Below are 24,576 nucleotides of genomic sequence, written 5' to 3'. Positions count from 1 at the left end.
TATTTATTTTTATTTGCTAGCTCTTTTTTTCTTCTTCTTCTTTTTACAAATATAATAGACAGATTTAGATTTAGAGCATAATACAATTTATTTTGTTCTCCCTGACCAATATGCGTTCAATATGCATATCATACATTTTTATCTTAATCATAGTTTTATTTCTTAATATATATATATATATATATATGAATGCTTTAATGAGTACGTAGTGAAATTGGAAAATGAAAATAGATAGGGAAAATAATAGAGAATGCAATCTAATATTATTGAATTGGAAAGTCTAGAGAAAATAAATATAACCATTTTTTTGGTATAATTATTGTCCCTAATAGTCATTTTATAGTAGGTTATATATGTCATTTAATAATTCATAACATAGTGAGCTCAAGTGAGCAGATTTGGAGGTCCAAATAGAAACTCTCTTTAAGTTTTATATTGTTTAGTTATGTTCATTTTATATTTATTCATGATTTTTGGAATGATTATGTATAATTAATAATTTAAATTTCAATATTTGAAAAATTAAAAATAATAATAATGAAAATTTCGCAAAATCAGGTAATTTAAATTTGTTTCCTTTCTTGACTTGAAGGGGCAAATTGGACAGAACAAATAGTCAATGGACCGTAATTAACAAAGAAAAAGTGACCGGACTGCATCCACTATTGAACTACAACATTAGACCTTGATTTAAATATCTCTTATATTTATTCATGATTTTTGGAATGATTATGTATAATTAATAATTTCAATTTCAATATTTGAAAAATAAAAAATAATAATAATGAAAATTTCGCAAAATCAGGTAATTTAAATTTGTTTCCTTTCTTGACTTGAAGGGGCAAATTGGACAGAACAAATAGTCAATGGACTGCAATTAATAAAGAAAAAGTGACCGGACTGCATCTACTATTGAACTACGAAATTGGACCTTGATTTAAATATCTCTATTATTTAAGACTTTTTAATAGACAAAATTATTTGAATGGGTACTTAGTCAAACTATCCTTAAAAAGAGATCATGTCAATTTTTAACGGAAGTTTAACGGAAATTAGCGATGAGTACCATTAAAGATGAAATTGATAAGTTCAGGTGTTGGTTGTAATTAAAATGAAGTTAAGGTACTATTGATAAAATTGAGGATAATCCTAATCCAAAAATAAAAGAGTACAAGAAACAATTAGCTTTAGCGGGCAGATGACGACAAAAAATCCGTCTCTTAGTTTTTTTTTCTAAAAATGTCCTGCTGTTCATTCTCTTTTTGAAAATTTAAAATGTGCCAAAAGAAGTGGCTAGGAATTTGCCCATTTTCGTGTGTATCTCGTTTTTCAAATGAGGTGAGAAGAGGCAAGTTGAAGGGAATTCATAAATCATAATTAAATAAGCAAAAATAAAAAGAAAATTAAAGCATAACGCATATGTAATTTCTTACCCAAAATGAATGTTAGGCAAATAAGTAATAGAAAGTCCAGGAAACCAAAGAACCTTTTTTTTTTTAATTAAAATTAAAATTGAAAGAGGATCAAATGGTTTCACTCCTGCCCCCATGGTGACTCGAACCCATGAGTTCGTACATAGGTAGCGGGTGCTCTAACCACTGAGCTAACACCATTTCGTCCCAGAGAGCTTATTACAATCTCAGATATTTAGAGTCTCGTAAAATAATAGTAATATAACAGAATACAAGCAATCCATAATTATAGCACAATATCTTTCACATGAACTCAGTCCAAGTCGCAGTTGCAACGAATAGAGCCTTGTTCTGCCAACACCAAATCGGGGGCCGGATTAGCTGAAAAAAAAAATTCAAGTACATGATCGAAGGATGTCCAAAGGAGCATCTACACCCCACAAATTTCCAACATTTTTATCACCGCCTATACATTTTACTAACTACAAATCAGGGAATTAACTAAGCAGATGAATTTAACTTGAATTGGTTTTTTCATAGCTTATTCATGTGACAACATGGGCATCTTTCAGAATATATTCATGTCTTTTAGATTACATTCAAGTAAATTGGTAAAAGTAGTTTAGTTACCTGGAAGTGGACACCAGAAAAGCCCCTCAGTTACGGGTTCTGAAGCTGGGAAGGAAAACATTTGGAGCAAGTTCATCCCCCCACTCCAAGGCATTCCACCATTCTTCTCCTCCTTCAATAACAAGATTACATCCTCGGGCACTGCTAGAGTTGAGTGGCAGCCTCTTCAATGCAGGACATGAAGCTATCTTGACTTCCTTTAGACATGGAAATGGCAAGGCATTTTCATATATGCTTTTCAACGCTGGAAGATGCTTCAAATTCAGAAATGTAAGCTCTGCAAATGGGTTCAACTCATCTAGCGCATTGGCCACTCCACCCAGTTTTTCCAAATCAATCACCTTCTCCATTTTGTAGCAGACAGTCACATTTACATGGATGAGACGTGGAGCAAAAATGAGCCATGTCAAGTCCTTGAGATCCGTGCATTTTGATACAGAAACAACTTGAAGGCCAAGGAAGCGAGTCTGGTTTCTGACCCTTGAGTTCATTGTACTAGCTGCTGCGCCTGCCCAATTAATCTCCAGTTGTTCCAATTTAGGATAATTGGAAATGCAAAGAGAATGAAGATTTTTCCTGTTCCCCAAATTTGTAATATCAAGAGAGCTCAATTGGTTGTTGCCGTCATTGATGTGCAGAGACTGAGTGCATGTCAACAAACTGTCACTATTGAACAAGGTTTGGAAACAAGAGGTACTTTCTGTGCTCAAAGTAAAGACGTAAAGGCGTTCCAAAATGCAGAGATTTGCTACCATGGCTTTCTTATCACCACAGAAAAGAATTCGGTCAACAGAACCTGAATTGAGCATCCTCAAAACTCTAAGCACCGGAAAATATATGATATATTGAGGTAGATAATCAAGCTCTAACATATGTTCCAAATTCAAATATTTTAGCTTCACCAAGGTCTTGAGATCCTCCGGAATGGCTCTAATACGAGTTCCTGACAAATTGAGATGTTGTAATGAAACCAGATATTGAACTCCTGACGGCAATTCTGCTAGATTTGGATTTCCAGACAAATCTAATACTCGGAGGGCTGGCATCTGATCAAAGAATCCGCGCACAATAGACTTCAGATTATTTCTTCCAAGAAACAAGGTGAGCAGATTGGGACATTTTGGTGCAGCATCTAGCCAAACAATACCACTGCACATCAATGACATTCTTTTTCCGCTCCATTTTGTGATGGTATCTGGTATTGCTTCACTCAATTTGAGACTTGCATGCAGAACAAACCTCTGGTTTATTTTTTCAACGTCACAGGCCAGCCACAATGCCATATCACGAATCACATCATGCATTTTTACACAAGCTCCATCAGCTTCCAACAAACATAAATTAACTAGAGTGCCTATAATATCGTAGCTCTCGTTTTGTGCTTGATCTATACTGCTATAACCATCTAATAACCCTTCACCCATCCAACCATATAATAAGTCCTCTTTATATATGGGAAAATCTTCCGGAAATAGAGTACAATATAAGAAGCAGAATTTGATTTTCTCACTGGTTAAATTATCATAACTAAATTTCAGAAGAGGAAGCACCTTATCTCCCATACCTGAAAATTCTGCAGCAGAGTTCTTCAAAACATGAACTGCATGACTCCATTCTTGGGGTGTCTTCTTGCAAGCCATGGATCGGCCAACTGTAATTAATGCTAGTGGCAAACCACCACACTCATTTGCAACAGCTTTTGCAAGTTCCGGGATATCTCGATGAATTGAAAGAGCTTCTTCCCCAACCTTCTCCCGAAACAAAACCCATGCTTTTTCCCGTGACAAACACATAAACCTTATCCTTTTTTGGGCATCCATATGACAACAAACAGTTTCAGAACGAGTTGTGAAGACCATTTTTGATTTGTTCTGCTTGTTAGGAATAGGAACCCCTACTCTGGTTATTTCAACCGGCTTCCATATATCATCCAATAGTAAAACAAACTGCTTTCTACTCAAGACTCTGAAGATGTCTTCAGCTTTTTGATGCTGCTCTTTATGCTTCCATGCGTCAGTTGAGTACCCAATCTGTTCACCAATCTTATTTTGAACGATATCAATTGTGGTGTCCTTGGAGACCACCACCCAGATCACATAATGGAAATTATTAAGAGTGTGAAGGAAGTTGTTATAGATTTTGGTGAGGAGAGTGGTCTTGCCGACCCCTCCCATACCATATAAGCCAATTACTCCAACATCTTCATCTTCAATGTGGCCCCAAACCTCATCAAACAACGATTCCATGCCCACTGTTGGCTCCATAGGTTTTTCACTGTCCAGAGCTGCTGGTAGTTTATGTGCTGCCACCTCTTTGAAAACTCCCTCGCTCTGTAATTTAGTGACTTTTCTCAATAATTTAGTCACTCTTTTTCCGTACTTGTAACTGGATAAGTAGTTATTAGAACAGCAGCCTCCATTCTCGACTTGTTGAATGCTACTGGCTAAAACTGCATTAGCTGCAGTCTCTACAGTTTCCACTTTTGAGATCCAGCGTTGTACCTGCTCTGTCTGCTTCATTTGCGGCAGCTTCTCAGCATCATCAACCCTTTGCTTCACATCATTCCTTAAAGCCAACAAATCATCCAAGGAAGTTTGCAGAGTTTCACGGTTTTCTTCAAGACTTATGCAGAGTTGTTCTTGTTTAGCTATGGAATCCCAGCAGCGAGAAAATAGGGTATCGCAAGTCAAATTAACTGAGAAGATGTTACCCATTGCTCCTGCAGATCACGATTTCTGGTAGAAAGTAGCTATGAAGGAAAGTCTTCCCTTCTCTCTCTTTTTTGGCTCTTTTTTTGTTTTTCTCTCTCTTTTTCTGTGAAGCTAAAGACACAGCACATTGGTTGTTAGAGAGATTCTTAGGTGGGGGAACCATACCAACTCATTTCTTCAACCAACCACTCAAAATTCGACACCTCAGCAATTTTTTCCACGCTGGCATCTGCTTGTAAGACTCCAAAATGGCTCCAAAATTTCAGTCAAATTTTATCTCTCTCCTCCTAAATTTTAGCTACTACTATTATGGCCGTCAGATTAAAGCGACGGCTATAGTTCCTAAACTCTATTGTTCTAGTTCGGGGGGAGAGTTCGTCTCCTGGCAAAAACCTAAAGCCTACCATTTTCATTCCAAGAAAAAAGAAATCACTCTTTCTCTTGTGCAAAGTAAGCTAAACCTTATCATCCAGGTATATTCTTCATATGATTTTTCTTTATATTTATTGATTTCTCTTGCTGGGGTTGTTCTTTGTTTTTTTTCTTCCCCATCTTCTACAGCAATTAATCCTTATATGTGAATCACTAGCTGGTCTTTTTCTTCCGTTGAGGATATATATATATATATTTGAATACTTGTGCAATCTTGTTCCAGGTTTGTGAGTGTTTGTATGAATGAGTTTGAGAGACTATGAATAATTGTTATGCTTCTAGGTGTTGGGTTTGCCCCCCCCCCCCCCTTTCTTCACCTCATAATTTAATTGTTTGAGTTCTTAAAATATCATAGTATGCAATGGGAGCAAGTTCTTGATTAAATCTAATTAATTGTTTATTATGTTGTTGTGTTTTACTGACTAAATATTTGGTACGGTTTTTTCCTTTTGACAGACTTTAATTGGATTATGAAGAGATGGAGGAGATTGTTGGAGAAGATGGAGATCACTAAAGCCAGGTATGCAAATATTTAGTTCCCTATTTTGTACAGAACTCCTGCAACTCTGCAACTATGCAAGTACTAATAGAAGAGTATTGTGAAAGGAAGAAGTATACTCTGTTCTAAATGCCCTCTTGGCCTACCCCCTTGCGTCCAGCTATGTGAGATATGAATTGGTCAAGATCGGACTTCAATTTTTTTTTTTTTTTTGAATAGCTAGTTTATGGGACAATTAGCAAACGATCTAGTTTCATCAAATTTTAGATGGTATGAAGCTGAAATTATCATAACATATGTGCTCTTTACCAACTCTTTATTATTGGAATATGAAGCTATCATTTTACCAAGTTTTTCTTACATAGCAATTTGACAAGTTTTTATTTCCTTATGAATTGGGAAAATGCTTTGGATCCCAAAATTCTATACAAAAAAACCATCCCAAATGACATGGCATGGACCACATCAGCCCTAATGAAGACAGTAAACTAACGGCACATCATTTGGGATTGAAATTTGGTATAATATTTTGGTGTCTCTAGCACCACTCTTAAAGTAAACTAATAGCAAACCCAATTCAAATATTTATTTCTTTTTATTGAGAGAGTAAAACGTGGATGCATGTAGACAGTCAATAAGTGTAATTGAATATTTGAATGGTTGAACAAGTTGATCAAGATTGATTCATGAAGAGGAAAGGCACGGATGGTGCCAATCATTAATTAAAATTAATTTTTTTATTTTTTTTATAGTTCCTTTCTCCTTTGTTTTTTTTCTTCTATTTCTGTCCCTTTTTTTTTATAGTGGTCGGGTCCGCTTAACTCGATGGCATTAACCATGGTTGGTTGGTATTGACCATTTCATTATTTTGTTGGAACTTGGAAATTTCGATTTTCACTAATTTTGTGTGTCATTTTATCTTAAATTAAATACATATTAATTGGGTTTGGCATTAGTTTACTTTAATTCTAGTGTTTTCTTCAAATACGCGCATGGAAATGCTGCCAATCATTAATTAAAGAGAAAAATTTCCCATTGATCTCTAAATTTTGGTGCCAAGCCCAATTTGATACTCACACTCACCTCTCTACCAATGTGATACCTTAAGTCATATTTTGATATCAATTATTGATTAAAGTAAGGAAAATGCTTTGGATCTCAAAATTCTATACAAAAAAACCATCCCAAATGACATGGCATTGACCACATCAGCCCCAATGAACCTCTAAATATTCAAGCTGTCATTTTTTTATATATATTTAGAATATGTATTTAAATTGGTTTATTTATCTCTAAGATATTAAAAAATGGAAGAAGAAAATGCGGTGGAGTTAATCAATCCAACAAGCGAGCAAACTCATGTCTTGATAAACCCTAAAAAATGCAAAACTCATCCTCCATATATCGCAGTCATCCATCTACAACCAGTAAATTCTTTGTTCTACTGTTAAAAAAAAAAAAAAAAAGAAGAAGAAGAAGAAGTAAATTTGTTGTTCTCTCTTTTAGTTTCTTGAACCAATTCAGTGGATTCAAATTTAAAAACAAGTAGGTTAAATTAACTTCTGTATTGATTTGTATCTTTCTTAATCTTTTATTAAGAGCTAACTCACAGTTTTTCATCATAATCCCTTGCGATTATGATTTACAAAGCCAATTTATGTCTTGTGGTTGCTATATTCATAATCATCTTCTTTATTTTGGATTTTCATACGCAAGACCTTTTATTTATTTAAATCCTAGATGATTTTTCGTCCCTTGAGTTCCAAATTTTGGTGCAGCATGAGATGAGGATGATGATGACAGGTGGTATATGAGAATATCTATGGTATTTGAAGATCAATTTTTGGGATTGCAGGGAAACATTATTTTTCTCATTTAATATAATATTAAGTAATTGCATACATAATGGAAACTATATAAATGAAATTTAATTGACATAATTACATGTTGTAAATAACTATGAATGCGGTGGCAATGCCACATCATTTGGGATTGAAATTTGGTATAATATTTTGGTGTCTCTAGCACCACTCTTAAAGTAAACTAATGGCAAACCCAATTCAAATATTCATTTCTTTTTATTGAGAGAGTAAAGCGTGGATGCATGTAGACAGTCAATAAGTGTAATTGAATATTTGAATGATTGAACAAGTTGATCAAGATTGATTCATGAAGAGGAAAGGCACGGATGGTGCCAATAATTAATTAAAATTAATTTTTTTATTTTTTTATAGTTCCTTTCTCCTTTGTTTTTTTCTTCTATTTCTGTCCCTTTTTTTTTATAGTGGTCGGGTCCCGCTTAACTCGATGGCATTAACCATGGTTGGTTGGTATTGACCATTTCATTATTTTGTTGGAACTTGGAAACTTCGATTTTCACTAATTTTGTGTGTCATTTTATCTTAAATTAAATACATATTAATTGGGTTTGCCATTAGTTTATTTTAATTCTAGTGTTTTCTTCAAATACGCGCATGGAAATGCTGCCAATCATTAATTAAAGAGAAAAATTTACCATTGGTCTCTAAATTTTGGTGCCAAGCCCAATTTGATACTCACACTCACCTCTCTACCAATATGATACCTTAAGTCATATTTTGATATCAATTATTTATTAAAGTAAGGAAAATGCTTTGGATCTCAAAATTCTATACAAAAAAACCATCCCAAATGACATGGCATTGACCACATCAGCCCCAATGAACCTCTAAATATTCAAGCTGTCATTTTTTTATATATATTTAGAATATGTATTTAAATTGGTTTATTTATCTCTAAGATATTAAAAAACAGAAGAAGAAAATGTGGTGAAGTTAATCAATCCAACAAGCGAGCAAACTCATGTCCTGATAAACCCTAAAAAATGCAAAACTCATCCTCCATATATCGCAGTCATCTATCTACAACCAGTAAATTCTTTGTTCTACTGTTAAAAAAAAAAAAAAGAAGAAGAAGAAGAAGAAGAAGTAAATTTGTTGTTCTCTCTTTTAGTTTCTTGAACCAATCCAGTGGATTCAAATTTCAAAACAAGTTGGTTAAATTAACTTCTGTATTGATTTGTATCTTTCTTAATCTTTTATTAAGAGCTAACTCACAGTTTTTCATCATAATCCCTTGCGATTATGATTTACAAAGCCAATTTATGTCTTGTGGTTGCTATATTCATAATCATCTTCTTTATTTTGGATTTTCATACGCAAGACCTTTTATTTATTCAAATCCTAGATGATTTTTCGTCCCTTGAGTTACAAATTTTGGTGCAGCATGAGATGAGGATGATGATGACAGGTGGTATATGAGAATATCCGTGATATTTGAAGATTAATTTTTGGGATTGCAGGGAAGCATTATTTTTCTCATTTAATATAATATTAAGTAATTGCATATATAATGGAAACTATATAAATGAAATTTAATTGACATAATTACATGTTGTAAATAACTATGAATGCGGTGGCAATGCCACATCATTTGGGATTGAAATTTGGTATAATATTTTGGTGTCTCTAGCACCACTCTTAAAGTAAACTAATGGCAAACCCAATTCAAATATTCATTTCTTTTTATTGAGAGAGTAAAGCGTGGATGCATGTAGACAGTTAATAAGTGTAATTGAATATTTGAATGGTTGAACAAGTTGATCAAGATTGATTCATGAAGAAGAAAGGCACGGATGGTGCCAATCATTAATTAAAATTAATTTTTTTTATTTTTTTATAGTTCCTTTCTCCTTTGTTTTTTTCTTCTTTTTCTGTCTCTTTTTTTTATAGTGGTCGGGTCCCGCTTAACTCGATGGCATTAACCATGGTTGGTTGGTATTGACCATTTCATTATTTTGTTGGAACTTGGAAACTTCGATTTTCACTAATTTTGTGTGTCATTTTATCTTAAATTAAATACATATTAATTGGGTTTGCCATTAGTTTACTTTAATTCTAGTGTTTTCTTCAAATACGCGCATGGAAATGCTGCCAATCATTAATTAAAGAGAAAAATTTACCATTGGTCTCTAAATTTTGGTGCCAAGCCCAATTTGATACTCACACTCACCTCTTTACCAATGTGATACCTTAAGTCATATTTTGATATCAATTATTGATTAAAGTAAGAAAAATGCTTTGGATCCCAAAATTCTATATAAAAAAACCATCCCAAATGACATGACATTGACCACATCAGCCCTAATGAACCTCAAAATATTCAAACTGTCATTTTTTTATATATATTTAGAATATGTTTTTAAATTGGTTTATTTATCTCTATGATATTAAAAAACGGAAGAAGAAAATGCGGTGAAGTTAATCAATCCAACAAGCGAGCAAACTCATGTCTTGATAAACCCTAAAAAATGCAAAACTCATCCTCCATATATCGCAGTCATCTATCTACAACCAGTAAATTATTTGTTCTACTGTTTAAAAAAAAAAAAAAAGAAGAAGAAGAAGAAGAAGTAAATTTGTTGTTCTCTCTTTTAATTTCTTGAACCAATCCAGTGGATTCAAATTTCAAAACAAGTTGGTTAAATTAACTTCTGTATTGATTTGTATCTTTCTTAATCTTTTATTAAGAGCTAACTCACAGTTTTTCATCATAATCCCTTGTGATTATGATTTACAAAGCCAATTTATGCCTTGTGGTTGCTATATTCATAATCATCTTCTTTATTTTGGATTTTCATACGCAAGACCTTTTATTTATTCAAATCCTAGTTGATTTTTCGTCCCTTCAGTTCCAAATTTTGGCGCAGCATGAGATGAGGATGATGATGACAGGTGGTATATGATAATATCCCTGGTATTTGAAGATCAATTTTTGGGATTGCAGGGAAACATTATTTTTCTCATTTAATATAATATTAAGTAATTGCATATATAATGGAAACTATATAAATGAAATTTAATTGACATAATTACATGTTGTAAATAACTATGAATGAGGTGGCAATGCCACACCATTTGGGATTGAAATTTGGTAAAATATTTTGGTGTCTCTAGGACCACTCTATGAATTGAGTATGTTGGATTTTTGTGCAAAAGTTTTCTCCTCTTTTGTTCCTTTCTTTTCTTTTTGATCGGAGATTCAATTCATTGATGAAGCAAAGCTTATAGAACAGAATGAGGAACTTAACATGGAAAATCCAATTCATTTATCGAAGGGAAGTTTACAACCATGACAATGCATGAAAATTGAAAAGCTGAACCAATGACAAAAGACAAATCAAATAACTAGCCATTGAGCTCAATGATCCCTATAGAATCTGTCTGCATCAATTAGGCTGTGCCTACTAAGATCGTAACCAAGATTCAAGCAATCGCTGCACAAAAAGCCCCCAATGTCTTCTACCAGTGCTCCAATTTCACTAAGATTATGTCCTTGCTTCTGTACTTCTTGGATGAGATTGAGATCATCCCCTTTCAATTTCCAAGTGCAATAACCTTGCTGTCAAACAATTTAATGCAAAATAATACCACAATGTTTCAAGTTAGTAGAAGAAGGAGAAAGAAATAGAGATCTTGCACATCATATTATGTTGTATTCCATGTATACAACCCTATAATCATTTTAACAGATGTTAAGTAACAGATGCAAAATACAGTTTGATTCATGATATGTAACTCTAGAACATATAAAGCCAACTCACATCCATACTCCAGAGTCCAGACTAAAAAAACCTAAGATTTTTAAAATTGTCCTCAAAACCCAATCACCCAGTTAATTTACATATAAAATTGACCCAAAAAAAAAAAAAGCTCATCATAACCAATTCATACACACACCTACGAAGGAGAAGAGCCTAACAAGAAAACCCAATTAAAATAAAAATTGCACAAGTAATAATTAAAGATATCCTCAGAGGAGGATAAAGACCAGTAAAGGATTCACAAATACGAATTAATCGCTATAGAAGAAGGAAACAGAAGAGAGGGAGGGGGGGGGGGGACGAAGAAGAAGAAACCCAGGCTAGAAGGAAAAATGATCTTGTTAGAGATGAACTATATAGTGATAGAGATGAATTATAGCTGTTGCTTTAATCTGACGGTCATAATAGTAGTAGCTGAAATTTAGGAGGAGGGAAAGATAAAATTTGACTGAAATTTTGGAGCCATTTTGGAGTCCTCCAAGCAGATGCCAGCATGGAAAAAAATTGCAGAGGTGTCGAATTTTAAGTGGTTGGTTGAAGAAATGAGTTGGTATGGGTTCCTCACCTAAGAATCTCTCTGGTTGGTAAACAAAATATTTGAAATTGGCACGGGTGTCTATAGTTGAAAGTTGAACCTAGAAAAAAAAAATTATCCATTGGTCACCCTCACTTCACACCAGAGAGAGAGAGAGAAAAGTGTTCAAGTAAATTCAGTATATGTGTCTGGCCCAAACTCTAGGTTACTTGACTTAGTTGTAATAGGGTTAGGAATTAAAGATATTCATAGATATTCGATTAATTGTACGATTAACTTTCCTTGTACAACTTTGATTCTATGTCTTGTAATCCTCTATATAAAGAGGCCCCTATTATCAATGAAAGCACGATTCAATTATCTCCCAATTCAGTTTTCCTTAAACACGTTATCAGCACGACGCCTTAACTCTAAAACCTAATAGCCAAAACCCCAAATCCGAATACAAAACCTTGAAACATTTTCTGCCTCTGACACACAAATTGAAGCCCTCGACCCCAAGAATCCAGAACAGGCGGCAGAACCCGCCGAAAACCTACCGAACCGGCCAACAAAAGCTCCAAACAACCCGCTGCAAATATTCCACCAGTTCACCACTTTTTGGACCTCCAATTGCTACTAAATTTTGTCAACGGTAGCGCCTTATTCCCATAATCCAAGAACCAGAATCATCTTCCCCAGAATCATCTTCCCCCGAACCGGCCGTTTAACCACTGAACCGGCTAAAAGTACATGCTGCACCTTGAACCGGCAGAGAAAAGAAAAAGAAAAAAAGGGGGGAAGAAGAAAGAAGCAGGTGGCCCAGCCCAGAAGAAGAAAGAAAGAAGCCCAGAAACAGGCCCACTGATGCAGCCCAGAACAAACCCATCATCAGAGTCTGCCACGTCAGCAGACACATAATCAGATTCTGCCAAGTCAGCACCCGGGACCCACTTCCACGTCAGCACTCGGGACCCACTGCTACGTCAGCATATCTGCCACACCAGCAACTCGGTCAACACTGCTGGTCAAATATCGCCGGCCACTTTTCGGGGACTTTTCCAGCCACTTTTTCCTATGACTTTTTCCTGCCAAATTGTCTGGAAACCTATTTCAACGTTTTTTTTTTTACTAAAAGTTCCCTTTTTTGAGTTTTTATTCAATTTCTCTTCTTTTTCTTGGGGATTTGTAAACCCCTTTCTTCTACCCCCCTTTCTTCATCATAGGGGAGACCTAATTAAGCCAAACTGTGGGGGTTTGTGCTCACTCCAAGCTTAGAGCTTGTTGAGATCTCCAAACTTAGAGTTTGTAGAGAATTTATGATCGACCACTTACGTCATTGTTTCGATCTAATCCAATACCTCTTGGAATTGAATTTCTTGGAAGCAATTACGCTCAGAAATTCCTAATTTCTTGGAAGCAACTATGATCAGAAATTTTATATATTTTCGTGGTAGCTTTTTCGGCTCCGAAACTAACCCTTTTTCTTATTCACTTTCAGGAAGAGTAACCTGAACAAATTGGACTTTGCTCCATTGGGAACATCTGGCTCTGGATATCACAGGTGGGTTCTTGATGTCCGCTAGCATCTCAAGGCCGATGGAATCCTGGATACAATTCTCGAGCTTAGCCAGGACGTGCTAACTGTTGAGCAAGCTCAAGCTTTGGAAGCAAATAGAGCAATCTTAGAGGCAAATAAGGCGAAAACCATCATTCTAATGACTCGTCATATGGATGATTCGCTCCAGTATGAGTGTATGAATAAAGAAAACCCCAGAAGGCTGTGGGTCTCACTCGAAGAAAGATTTGGCAACGTCTGTGACTCACTGCTTCCTGACCTACAAGTGAGATGGCATAGCCTCCACTTCTGTGATTTCAAGTCAGTTTTTGACTACAAGTCGGAAGCACTTCGCACTAAATCCTTAATGGAATTTTGTGGTAAAGAGATCACAGATGCGATGTTGATTGAGAAGACTCTCTCTACCTTCCCCGTCTCTGCATTGATGGTTGCTAAGAACTATCGAATTGATGTTATTGCAGGATGGATCACAAGGTTTCATGAGCTCATTAGAGCTATGAATGTTGCTGAAAAGCATGACAACATCCTTGTGAAGAACTATAATTCAAGATTCATGGAAACAGAGCATATTCCGGAATCCAATTATAGTCGCGCCCCTAAGAGATGGCGCCAAGAGCGAAACCCTAATCTTAGGGATACATTTGTATGTTCTGGTTCATATAATCGCTCTACTTGGAAAGGTAATCGCCAAAATAGGCGAACACGGAACTGAAAAGGTCAACGTGGAAAAAGAGAGGGAGGCAACACCTCTGGCCATGTTGGTGGCGCTACCAACACTAAGAGCCATCTAAATGATGCTTTCAAAGCACCTCAATCAATGGAGTCTGAGCAAAGAGATGTATGTTCTCGATGTGGAGTGTATGGTCATTGGGCACACATTTGCAGAGCTCGTGAAGAAATTGTCACCGCCTACAAAGCGTATTGTGAACCAAGAGAACCTCACTATATGGAACAAGAAGATCAAGAAGATGATCTAGAGTGAAGGGTTAAAGACTACAACTCTGGCTGGGATCAATAGATCGCCAATTCTGTTTCAATCTTTATTTTTCCAAGAGATGTAATAATCAATTGTCATATACTTTGTAGTAAATGTCATTGGTTTAGTTTTTCTTCACATAGGCTCATCCAAAATAAGTATGATGTCTAGGAAGGATTTGAGATAAGTGGTACTTAAGCGAGCTTTGCTCCACTAACATCTCTCTACTCACCTGGTCATATTTATTTTGGAGTTACTGAAAGAAGTCAAACGACTACCTTTATTTTGCATTAGCTAAGCATTTGGATTAGATTCTCCTAATGGTTAAGATACAATGATGTAGATCTATGAACTAACCCATGTTTGACTAACCAAGCAGACAAACGACCCTGCATCTTTTTTATCTCTCCCAGATTTTTATTTGTATTAAGTATTTCACATTTACGATGAAATTTATGAAGATTGACTCGCTCTTTATTAGTTTGTACATTTGTTATTCTGTACAAAAAGAAGTAGATCTATTCTACACCCGATAAGTAACAATACGCAATGGTAAGGGGGTTGATACCATTTTATATGAGTGATCCCATTGGCTTATGAATAAAATTTCGTGTTCTTTTCATTATGACTCCATTTTGATTCTGAGCATATTACTCTGTGACTACGATGGCTGGGCCATCAGTATTAATTCAAGGACATGGAATAGCACAAGTTCCCCTTGCCAAATGGCACCTTGATTACTGTCACAAAAACTCTCTATGCTCTTAGGGCAAATCACACCTATGAATAGCCAACAGATTCCATGTGAAATCGCATGAACAGAAATGAGTTCCTTTGCAATGGCTCTAACGATTGCGAACAAAGGCGCATCTTAGAGAAGTTTATGCGTCTCTCTAGTGGACTCTATGTCACTATCCGAGCTATTAAATCCAATAAAGTTATGAGAAAAGATCTCTTGGATTTAGACACATATTGGCTTTGTCACGATAGGATAGGTCATCCTAGTCATGATATGATGATCTATCTACTAAAGACTTCATATGAACATCATTTCTCTCGAGCGAAAGGAAGCATGAAAAAGTTAATTCCTGAACTAAGTATAACTGCCGCCGCTGCCTCGGGCACCGCCACTGTCCACCACCAGCCTAAGGCTGGCACAGTCCCTATCCATGACTCCATGGATGGCGTCCATCATGGTAATGGCACCCTAGGTGATGTTGCAATCACCAACTTTACTTCAAATAACGTTTCAGACGCTCAGGCCCAACCAAAATCCTCATTGGTTGATTCTAAAGCCTCTCGCTCATTTACAAAGCCGGTTCCTTAAGGAAATTAGGACTGAGACCGTCCTATGTAAAGGATATGACAATACTCATTCTGTTCTTACATAGAATCTGTGGGGATTTTGTGGACTGATTCAACCAACCTCCGGACGTTAAATATCTCATGATGTTGGTTGACACGCAAACATGTTGGTCACATGTTGTGCCATTGTCCACATAAATCCTGCGTATATTACACTCCTAGCACACATCATATGACAACAGACTCACTCTCCGGATCATCCTATTCTGTCAATTGGACTTGACAATGCTAGAAAGTTTACATTGAAGACCTTCGATGGTTATTGCATTGGGACTGATGTTGGGCATCATATTCCCATGAACACACCCAATTGGTCTCGCGGAAACGACTATAATGATAGTCCGGACACTGATAATGCACACCAATCTCCTTATATCCTCTTGGGGTGATGCAATATCGCATGCAGCTATGCTAATTTGTCTACGACCTACAGCCACTCAATCTACCTCTGCATTACAGCTAGCGACTAGGTACAAGTATCGTACTTACGCATATTTGAGTGTGCCATTTATGTGACAATTGGGCCACCACAATGCTCTATGATGGGTCCTTACAGACGAAAGGGCAACTACATTGGATTGCAGACTCTAAAAATCATCTGCCACTTAATGCCCTTGCTAGACGATCTCCTTACCGCTAGATTTGTGGATGTCACTTTGATGAGACAGTCTTCCCATCGTTAGGGGGAGAAAAGAACACAGATGTTCAGCAGGAACGACAAGAATTGTCATGGCCTGTCCCCACTAAGTCTCGTCTCGATCCCTGTTAAAGTGATGAGATCATACATCTGCTGCAAATATGCCTGCAAGGAACGACGTCCCTACGAGAGGACGTAGCACCACCCTACACTGAGGTAGGCATGGCAACAACGCCAAAGAGAGTGGCACTCTGGCGTTATAGGCCATGGCCCTAGCAAGGATGCATGGGAGGCCCCTGCGTTCGAATGATACTTTGGCACATCCCAATCCTTTGATCATCAAGACTCAAAATCCGTCTCATGCCAATCTTCCAGATTATGGTTATCGTTGGGGGATACCTCAACGTCAAAACCTATTCCTGAGAACATAGAGCTTTATGAAAATTACACTAGTGTACATGAGAAGTGGGATAGAAACTCCATCATAATTGATGATGTAGTTGCGCATTTCGTTGCGCATGAGTTCGTTGAGTCCAATGATATCAAACCACGCTCCGTTGATGAATGAATGCCAACATAGAGAAATTTGGCCTAAATGGAAAGATGTGATCCATGTTAAGTTGGATTCTCTAACGAAGAGGAAGGTTTTCGAGCCATGATGCCAACACCTCCTAATATAAAACATATTGACTAATGGGTCTTCGTTAGAAAGCGTGTTGAGAAAAAGAGATAGTAATCTCACCTTCTGGCGCAAGGCTTCTCATAAAACGCCATGGAATTGACTACGATGAGACATATTCTTTCGTAATGGATGTCACTGCACTCTACTACCTCGTTAGTTTGGTAGTTTCGAATAACTGATCATGCAGCTTACAAATGTGGTCACTACTTATCTCTATAGGGATCTAGATGAGGAATATACATGAAGGTTCATGGTGAACTTCATTTTGCCAAGTCAAGTGGCTCCAGACCACGAAGCGCGTTTGCAATAAGGTTGAAACCCTCACTAAAGTGACTACTTGGGAAGAGATATGCCCGCGCGTTTCCATAACAAGTTTCGGATTCTATCGCAGTTCATGTTGGACATGATCTTTATTGGAAGCTCTTAAAGAGTTTAGGGAAACCGCTGAACACTTGAAATCTGATTTTGAGATGAAGGATTTTGGGAGAACATGATTATGTCCCGGTTTAGAACTTGAGCATCGTGTTGATAGATGCTTAGGCATTTTGACAAGGTCAAGCTTTTAAGCACGCCCATGATAGATGCTGCTTGTTTTGAAGCAAGGCTACATCAAAAGCGACTACACCAAGTATAATCAGCAACAACAAACTCTCCTCAAGATCAAAGTGAATGTCATGCCCCGAATTTTGAATAAAGAAAATTCAAATCCGAAACGCAAGAACAAACATAAGAAAACACATATAGAAAATTTTTCATTTAAACTAAGCAACAAACAAACTGAACTCACAATGTCAATACCGACTCGTTCTTTAGAGTCACATATTACATTACAGATAGTTTACAAATCAAACTGAATGACAATTTAATAAGTAAACACACCCACCACAACTCACTACCCAGCGGAAGACTTAAAACTAAGAGCACCCTTCCACGTCCACGCCATCGAACGTACACCTCAGCTTTGTTAATGAACACTCGATAATCAAACATGCACAAAAACCCCTACACCATAGAATAGTGCACCGGGAATGAACAAAACAAACCCGGTAAGCTTTTCAGCCCGTATGAGTAAACTCAAATAAAGTGACTCACTTCACGCATGCTTATAATCTCTCAATTCGTGAGATGAATTAAAGCAACAATATTTAATTTCACAAAACACAACCAAACATCAAGTTCATATCATATCATATCATCTCAACGACAAATCACATTCACTTCCCCTCAACATAAAGCATTTGTCAAAACGATGACCTCACAACTCATTCACAACTCACTACAAGTCTCAAACCACAACCGCACTTACAATTGAATTAATAAAAATCATAGTAATCCCTGCATAAAATTTAGTTCAGGGAATTACATTAAAACAACCAATAAAATCATAGTAATCCCTGCATATAACTTAGTTCAGGAGATTACATTAAAACAATCAATTCAGAAACAGTAATCCCTGCATAGAATTTAGTTCAGGAGATTACCAAGAAAACAAACAATTCAATAATAGAAATAAATAGAAGCATTTACTAAAAACATCCATTAATAACGCCAACCACCACACAGCTCATCACACAGATCACCACACAGGTCATCACATAGATCACCACACAAGTCATCACATACTATTGTTTCCTCATCTCCAATAGCCTCAAACAATAATGAAATCATTTTCCAAATATTGTTCCTCAACTCAAATCATCACCAAAACCATACCTATTCTTTCAAAACTCAAAGCCAACAAAACCATCTTTTATTTCCAAAATCATATATTTTCCTCAACATCACATTGCACAACAATAGTAAAATACACACTCAATTCCACCAAGATATATATATTTCACGTAAATATATATATACGTAGTCATCCACTCAGGGATGCCACTAATACCAACTATAGTTTTATAAATTTCTGGAAAATCATTTTATATCAAAACATTGTTTTAACTTACCCATGAACCGTTGTCGATCAAGTTCATATATTTTAAAATTTGTTTCGAAAATGATTTAACAATTATACAAGTAATTCCGAGTAATAAAATAAATCCGTTCGTAAATGAACCACGTGAGATTTACTCACCTCTAACTCCAGCTGCGTCTTCACACAAATACCAAGACAAGCACAAAATCATCCAAACTCCGCTCACACAATTCCATCAATCACCTAATCACATCAAGGTCACACTCAATACCACACAATTCACAAAACACAATTATACGACTATCCATAGTCGGATCCTCATCCGAGACCATCCAACGTCTTTGGAACACTTCTACGATCAAAAAATCAAAACTACAAGTCGATTGAACGGCCGAATCCTCACGGATAGAAAACCGTTCGAACCGAAAACCCTAAAACTTGGAAAATTCATAACATGCTCATACGATTTCCAAAAATTACAAACTATATATCGAAATGCTCGTATCGACGAGTAGATCGAAATCAGGAATAGAAACTGTCCCTGAGGTGGCTGGAAACTGCAGGAAAACACCACCACAGTGGCGGCACCGCCACCAAACCAAAGTCAAAATTTGACAAAACTTCCAACATCAAAGTTCTTCATCCCAACTCCAATTGAAACTTTCATAACTACACCATAATCAGATTATGAGCCAAAAAATATAATTTTACCTCGCAAGCCGAAGGATTCGAAAAACCCTAGTTTCAAAAACTCCAAAATTCGATCACCATAGATCAAATCGCTGCAAGCCTTCTTGGGTGCAGCTCCACCGTTCAACTTCTCGGCCTTGTAGCATCGTCTACGGTGCTTCCCACGACGAATCACCACCACAGACGTGTAGAGGGGACTGAGGAGAGCAGGATTCCCTTTGGAATCGAAGCAAAAGGTGGCCAGAGGAGGAAGAAATCGGCCGGCGAAGGTGAGGGGGCGAACCGGGGTCGGGACCGAAGAGAGAGAAAAAGTTTCCCATTTCGGAAACTTCTGATTTTTCTGATTTTTTTCCTATTTAACCAAAATAGAAACTTTTTCCGAATGCCATAACTTCTTCATACGAACTCCGATTCTCGCGTTCCGCATATCCACGAAGTTCTCACAAAACCTAAAACATGCACTTCGAATAATTATTCGTTCGAAAATAATTCCACTCCACCCTCGAACCCAGAAATCGTACAAACGAGCACTTTAATAATCCCAGGAAACATTTAGGAATTAATAACAAATTTCTGAGGTCTTACAGTGAACTAGGTTCAATCTGAGGACCGTGCGGCAGGCTTGCTCACTAAGTCATTGCCTAAATTCCACTTTCGAGAAACATGTTGGTGGCATTGTTTGCGGAAGTTATCCGAACTCCAATGACCGTTGTCGTCAGGGGGAGATGCAGACATCATGGGGAGGTGTCTACATATATGGTCTCGAAACGTGAAGAGTGTGTTGTGCTCTTTTTCCCCTTCGACCGAGGTTATTTTTGTCCCATAAGATTTTTGTTACTCGGCAAGGTTTTTAATAAGGCAACGAAAGAAGCACCACGTTTGGGCGACACAAGGGAGAGTGTTCAAGTAAATCCAGAATATGTGTCTGGCCCAAATTCTAGGTTACTTGACCTAAATAGGGTTAGGAATTGGAGATATTCTCGGAGATATTCATAGATATCCGATTAATTGTACTATTAACTATCCTTGTACAACTCTGATTCTATGTCTTATAATCCTCTATATAAAGAGGCCTCTATTATCAATGAAAGCATCATCCAATTCTCTCCCAATTTAGTTTTCCTTAAACAAAAAGGAAATAAATACTTTGCTCAATTATTTTTATTTTCTAATTTATTTTAATAAATGAATAAAAGATGACTTTCTATTTTGCTATTGGCACTGATGATGTATACAAAGCTGCAGGAAAAATAACTCAATAGGTTCTATTCCGAAATACATATTACAAATTAGACTCCACACTATAAGATAAGTTTCAGTTCTATACGTACTTTTATTTCTGTTAAGTTTTGTGTTACACGCATTAATATGTGCGTAATTGCATTCTAGACACAAGAATTAAGCTAATCTTGACGCCAATTATTACGTAACTAATTCATTTTATTTAGGGAGAATATCACAAATGGTCACTCAAGTTTTACCTGTTTGACACTTTGGTCACTAACTTTTTAAATATATCACTTTGGTCACTCAACTTTAACTGTATTATTCACTCTAGTCATTTCGTTAATCTTTTCATTAAAAAAAATTATTTGCCACAATATTAAGGATATTTTCGTCCAACCAATAGTAAAAAATTGAGAAATCTAAATTAGAATGATTGGGAGAAGTGATTAAAGTGAGACAAAATGCCTATTCGGTGACTAAAGTGATTGATAGAGTAATAGTTGAGTGATTAAAGTGATATATTTGAAAATTGAGTGACCAAAGCGTCGAACGAGTCATAGTTGAGTGATCATTTGTGAAATTATCCCTTTTATTTATTTCGTAGGTAATAAGCAAAGATGTGGAAATCGAGGTAAAAAACGTGAAAATAGAGCAAATTAGCAATTCCGACAAAAAGACATAATAGTAGAGCACCGGTCAACCATGGTCAATGTCAGCAAGAAAACTGAACCTAATCAAGAGCAAGAATGTTTAAAAAGTGATAGAAAAGAAGAATGTCTAATATATATATATATATATACTATTATCTTCCTCCAAGTTATCCTCATTCATATCAACTATTATCTCCGTCCCATTCCAGAAACCCATTTAGTAAAATCAATACAACATTGATAAATAGCTCACTCTAATAGTGTCACGCCTCTAATTTTACACATGAAAATCGATATATATAATCTCATAATTATACATGCGTGAACGTTCAGTCACCAATACAAAATACCTGAAATCTTTTTCCCTTAAACTTACACACATATTGATGCCCTGAACCCTCAAGTTAATATACACTCACCCCAAAGAGTTATATACTACACAAGCTTACGAATTAAATTGTCAACAACAAGATAAAACGTAAATGCTCCTCAGAGCTCACTACAACGGAAGTCCAAATAACGGTGAAGTCACAAAGATGGTTTCCTACCGTAAAGCTGCTAGCTCGCTGCCTCAACCTCGATTTTCCTAACCTATAGGATAAACCCCTACACCGTTTGAATAGTGTACCGGGTTGCCACACAACAAACCTGGTAAGCTTTTGCAAGCCCGTATGAGTAACTCAAAACACACATGCACAACTCACGCCAAAAAGAGGAAAACAACTCACACTTTGATTCCTTAAAACATGAAATAAAGGAGAATAACTCACACTTTAATTTCCTTTCAAATCGAAACATAGAAAACAACTCACTCCTTGGTTCCCATCATGTGTACCAAAATCGTACCATAGAAAACAACCCACACTTGAATTCTATCAGTTAAAACATAGAAAACAACTCACACCTTGAATTCTATCGGCTGTACCATAAGCGTACCATAGAAAGCAACTCACACCTTGATTTCCATCAATAAAACATAGAAAACAACTCACACCTTGAATTCTATTAGTTGTACCATAAGCGTACCATAGAAAGCAACTCACACCTTGATATCTATCAAAACGTTAATAAGGAAAACAACTCACACCTTGTCCCCTTAAAAACCATTAATAAGGAAGCAACTCACACCTTGTTCCCTAAAAATACGTAATGTCATGAGTTATTAATAACCAATTCCCGTTACCCCATGAATTACCTATATGGCAGATAGATTAGAGCTCTAACTGAAAACGTAACCACTCGTCCAGCCAAAGACGTGGTCACCTGAGATTCTGCCCAAGGTCTTAGACCTTTGATCCTCGGACCGCACTGTCCCTTGGAGCAAAACATCAAAGGAGTCACACTGGACCCAAAATGTTACACAAATCACAATGCTTTTGAAAACAATCGAAATCAACATTTCCATAATCATTGTTTTCCGAAAAAGCCATAACACAAAACAATAAAAAGCATCAATTCATGCCTATTGTTTTCATACCCAAATCTCAACGCTTTTCTCAAATCTCAACACTTTTCAAAACAAATCGAAATCAATCATTTCCACAAATCATTTGTTTTCCAAAAGCCACACCCCAAAACAATAAAAAGCATCATTTCATGCATATTGTTTTCATAAATCCACAAACCACCCAAAACATATATATTTCACGCAAATATATATCTATATATGTAGTTATCCGCTCAGGAATGCCTACTAATACCAACTATAGTTTGCAGTTAACTAATAACTCTCAAAACAATAAGGTATTCCCGTTCGTGAGATTACTCACCTCAGAATCCCGCTGCGTCTTCTATACAGAACCGAACTAACACTATCACTAACAACTCGTCCAATTCACCTTTTAGAAGCACCTATTCACCAATGATCTCAAATCAGTAACGATTCACAACCAATTTAAGTCCGAAACCGCTGTTTTGAACTAAAATCCCCAAAGTGGCGCCAATCGAGGCGAAACCACATCTGAGACCTCCCAAAGTCTCTGGAATACGTCCACGATCGATGTGACCAAACCACAAGTCGATCGGACGCTCAAATCCTCATGGATAGAATAATCGATCGGTATGAAACTGCAAAAATCATAACAATTCCATACGAACACCAAAATTTGCATATTATATATCGAAACGCTCGTATCAACGAGTAGAATATATATAATACCAAAAACAGTTCCTTAAGTGGCCGGAACACCGCCGGAACGCCACCACAGGTGGTGGCGCACCGCCGGCCAAAACTCAATATTTCACAAAACTCCCAACATCAAAGTTCTTCATCTAAGCATGCTTGTGAACTTTCATAACTGGCTCGAAGTCAGAAAACAAGCTTAAGGGATCGAAAACTACCTCACAAGCTGTGAACAGTAATCCCAACTGAGTTGAACAAGGTTTCACGTGAAACGATCCAAACAACCACCAAGGATCGATCGACGAGGCTGCTCTGAGCTCAACCAAGAAGACTTGAAGCCTTGCCGACGTCGGAACAAGGATTTCCGACCGGGTCTGAAATCTTCAAACTGCACCGCCTTGCTGCACTTCCTCCACCACGAATCGCCGCAAGAGGCTGCCACAGGGACGACCGCACGAGAGAGGCGAATCGTTCTGTGCAGGTTTCAAGGTTAGAGGTGGCCGGAGATCCCCGGAAAACCCGGGTCGGGTCGCTGGGTTCGCGTCGGGTCACGCGCAAAGAAGAGAGAGAACAGAGCTTCTGATTTCCCGAAAAAGAAGAGTGAAAGAAATGAAAATAGTAAGTTTCTGAAAATGGAAACTACTATTTATAGAACTTTCCCAAAACTTCAAACACTCATAACTTTCTCATACGAACTCCGATTCTCATGTTCCACATGTGCACGAACTCGTATCGACGCGCTCTACAACTTTCGTGAAGGAAGTTTTCAGAGAATCCCAACGCTTCAAAAGTCAACCTTTGCTACCCCCCTAAAGTCATTCTTTCCGAATAAAAATTCATCCGAAACACTTCCGCTCCATCCACGAGCCACAAAATCATCCAACAACCAAA

At 36.8% G+C, this 24,576-nt stretch overlaps 1 protein-coding gene across 1 annotated transcript; it reads right to left on the bottom strand.

Annotated features, from left to right (window-relative positions):
• Positions 1-1,639: 1,639 nt before the first annotated feature.
• Positions 1,640-4,840, bottom strand: LOC112200845 (probable disease resistance protein At5g63020). The gene is made up of 2 exons (XM_024341850.2): positions 2,043-4,840; positions 1,640-1,793 (listed from the first exon to the last, which is right to left on the bottom strand). Exon 1 carries the CDS (start codon positions 4,754-4,756, stop codon positions 2,069-2,071), a length of 2,688 nt encoding a protein of 895 aa, XP_024197618.1. The 5' UTR covers positions 4,757-4,840; the 3' UTR covers positions 1,640-1,793; positions 2,043-2,068.
• Positions 4,841-24,576: the final 19,736 nt, after the last annotated feature.

The sequence above is a fragment of the Rosa chinensis genome, chromosome 4 (assembly GCF_002994745.2).
Source record: "Rosa chinensis cultivar Old Blush chromosome 4, RchiOBHm-V2, whole genome shotgun sequence".
Classification (NCBI taxonomy): Eukaryota; Viridiplantae; Streptophyta; class Magnoliopsida; order Rosales; family Rosaceae; genus Rosa; species Rosa chinensis.
This window is presented reverse-complemented; position numbering and strand designations above follow the sequence as displayed.